Source organism: Chaetura pelagica, unplaced genomic scaffold (assembly GCF_000747805.2).
Source record: "Chaetura pelagica isolate M959 unplaced genomic scaffold, ChaPel_1.0 scaffold371, whole genome shotgun sequence".
Classification (NCBI taxonomy): Eukaryota; Metazoa; Chordata; class Aves; order Apodiformes; family Apodidae; genus Chaetura; species Chaetura pelagica.
The window spans coordinates 71,346-73,463 of NW_009951960.1; the positions used below are offsets into that span (position 1 = coordinate 71,346).

General features: G+C 62.7%; 1 protein-coding gene across 1 annotated transcript in view; it reads left to right on the forward strand.

Annotated features, from left to right (window-relative positions):
* The window catches only part of STRA6 (stimulated by retinoic acid 6), a 12,690-nt gene that overhangs the window by 5,420 nt on the left and 5,152 nt on the right, over positions 1 to 2,118 (forward strand). Inside the window, 4 exon segments of the mRNA XM_010000826.1 lie at positions 408 to 469; positions 742 to 922; positions 1,634 to 1,709; positions 1,797 to 1,930. Coding sequence (XP_009999128.1) covers positions 408 to 469; positions 742 to 922; positions 1,634 to 1,709; positions 1,797 to 1,930 — 453 coding nt within the window.

The following is a 2,118-nucleotide window of genomic DNA, read 5'->3' on the forward strand; positions in this document are numbered from 1 at the left end:
GGGGATCCCCAGGAAGGAAGGAAGGGCTGTTGGGAAGGGGGGATCCCCAGGAAGGAAGGGCTGTTGGGAAGGGGGGATCCCCAGGAAGGAAGGAAGGGCTGTTGGGAAGGGGGGATCCCCAGGAAGGAAGGAAGGGCTGTTGGGAAGGGGGGATCCCCAGGAAGGAAGGGCTGTTGGGAAGGGGGGATCCCCAGGGAGGAATTCCCAATCCAGGCACACTGGGAAACCCCTCCCAGCCCCACATCCCTGCAGGATGGACCTGGGGAACCCCCAGTTCCCACTTGGCCACCCTGTCCCTGTGCTCCCCACTGGCTCCCTGCTTTGGCTGCTGGCTTGGGGTGCACCTGCAGCCCCCCCTTCTCTTCCCCCCCCTCCTCTCTGATCCCCTCTCTGCTCCTGCACCCCAGGTTTCCGGATCCCCCTGAAGCTCCTCCTGTCCTTCACCACGGCCGTGATCTCAGTCTACCAGGTGAAGCTGGTGATGAACCACCAAGCAGCTCCCTCTCCTTGCCCTCCTTGCCTGTGTCCTCTGGAGGCCAGAGGAGCCCAGAACTCCTTGCCAAGCCACCAGTTTGGGGGCTCCAGGGCTGGTATTAACGTGCCTGGAGGTATTAACCCCCCCCTCCTCAGCTGAGCTGCAGGAACCCAAGCCATGTGCTTCCAGGGCTTAAAGTCCTTTAAGCCAAGGTGGTGGTGGGGAGGTTGGGGAGCTGGGCTTCACGTGGCCCTGCTCCCTTGCAGGTGGCCCTGCTGCTCCTGGTGGCTGTTGTCCCCACCATCCAGATCGTGCGGGCGGGGATGACCAAGGACATCGTGGTGTTGTTGGTCCAGTTTGGTTTGGTGCCCTCGGACAACCCAGCAGTCCCAGGGGACATGGAGAAGGAGCTCAGCACCGTCAAGTACTACCTGTGGTCCCTGGAAGGTGGGTTCCCAGCCACACCCTGCACCCCGGGGTGACTTTTTTGGGGGGTGGGTTTGTTCAGAGCTCAGCTAGAGGTCCAGGAGAGCAGTTGGTGATGGAGCCACTTCCAGGAGGGCTTCAACACTGCAGAGGCAGAGAGGGAAAGGAGCCAGTGGGAGCCCTGCCAGCCATCCCCACTGCCCAGCCCAGGAGCAGAGGGAGGGGAGAGAGGCAGGGAGGGCAGCAGCAGCCCCACAGATGCTGCCCTCGGGATGTGCTGGGAGCCCTGGCCCAGGGGAAGCTGCAGGGTTGGCCAGGGGGACCCTCCTCCCCACCCCTTGGGGGTGCCACCACCCAAAGGGGGGCCCCTTCTGATGGCTCGTCCAGAGCCACCAAGTTTTGCTCTTGGTTTCCTGACATCTCCTTCCCTCCACGTCTTGCTTTCCAGCCCCCTTTTTCTGAGGGCACCTCCCCAGGCCCTCTCAGGAGCCCCCCCTGCTCCCTCCCAGCTTGCTCAGGGATCCTTCCAGCCTAACTGCTTCCATCCCCCCTGCCTGCTTGGCCACCCCCACCTCGGAGCCGACCAAACATCTCCCCTCATCACCCAAGGGAGGGAAACTGAGGCACAACGCTCTGGGGAGGCTCCCACCCCCCAGAACTCAGCCTTCCCCCGTGCTCCTGAGCTGAACCCCAGAACCCTGACCCCACCATCTCCCCCTGCTCCCCCCCCAGTCTGCTACATCTGCTCACTGGTGCTGTGCTGCCTGCTGACCTGTGCCATGCTGCTGAGGACTCTGGGCTTGCACAGGTAGGGCTCCCTGCCTCCTCTGCCCTTCCCCTCCTCACCCACTTTGGGTGGCAGCTGCTTTTCTTTTGGGTCTGTTTCCCTCTCCAGGAGCAACCTGAAGACCCTTTACCAAGGGGCAGTGCTGGATGTGTTCTACAAAGCCCACATCCTGCGCCCGTCCCGCCGAGCCCTGGTCAGCTGGATGAGCTTTGCTGCTTTCCAAGCAGCTTTTGCCTGCCTGGGTAAAAAGGGGGGGAGAAAGGGAGAGGGGAGGAGGGGTTGGGTGTGGGGGGCACCCCCTCTTTGCACAGCCTGCCCTGGCTTGGAGCATCTCTGCCCACCCCCTGTTGGGTTTTTGTTAGGGTTTTTGGCCAAGAGCTCCATCCCAAGGGCTCCATCCCAGGAGCTCCATCCCAAGAGCTCCATCCCA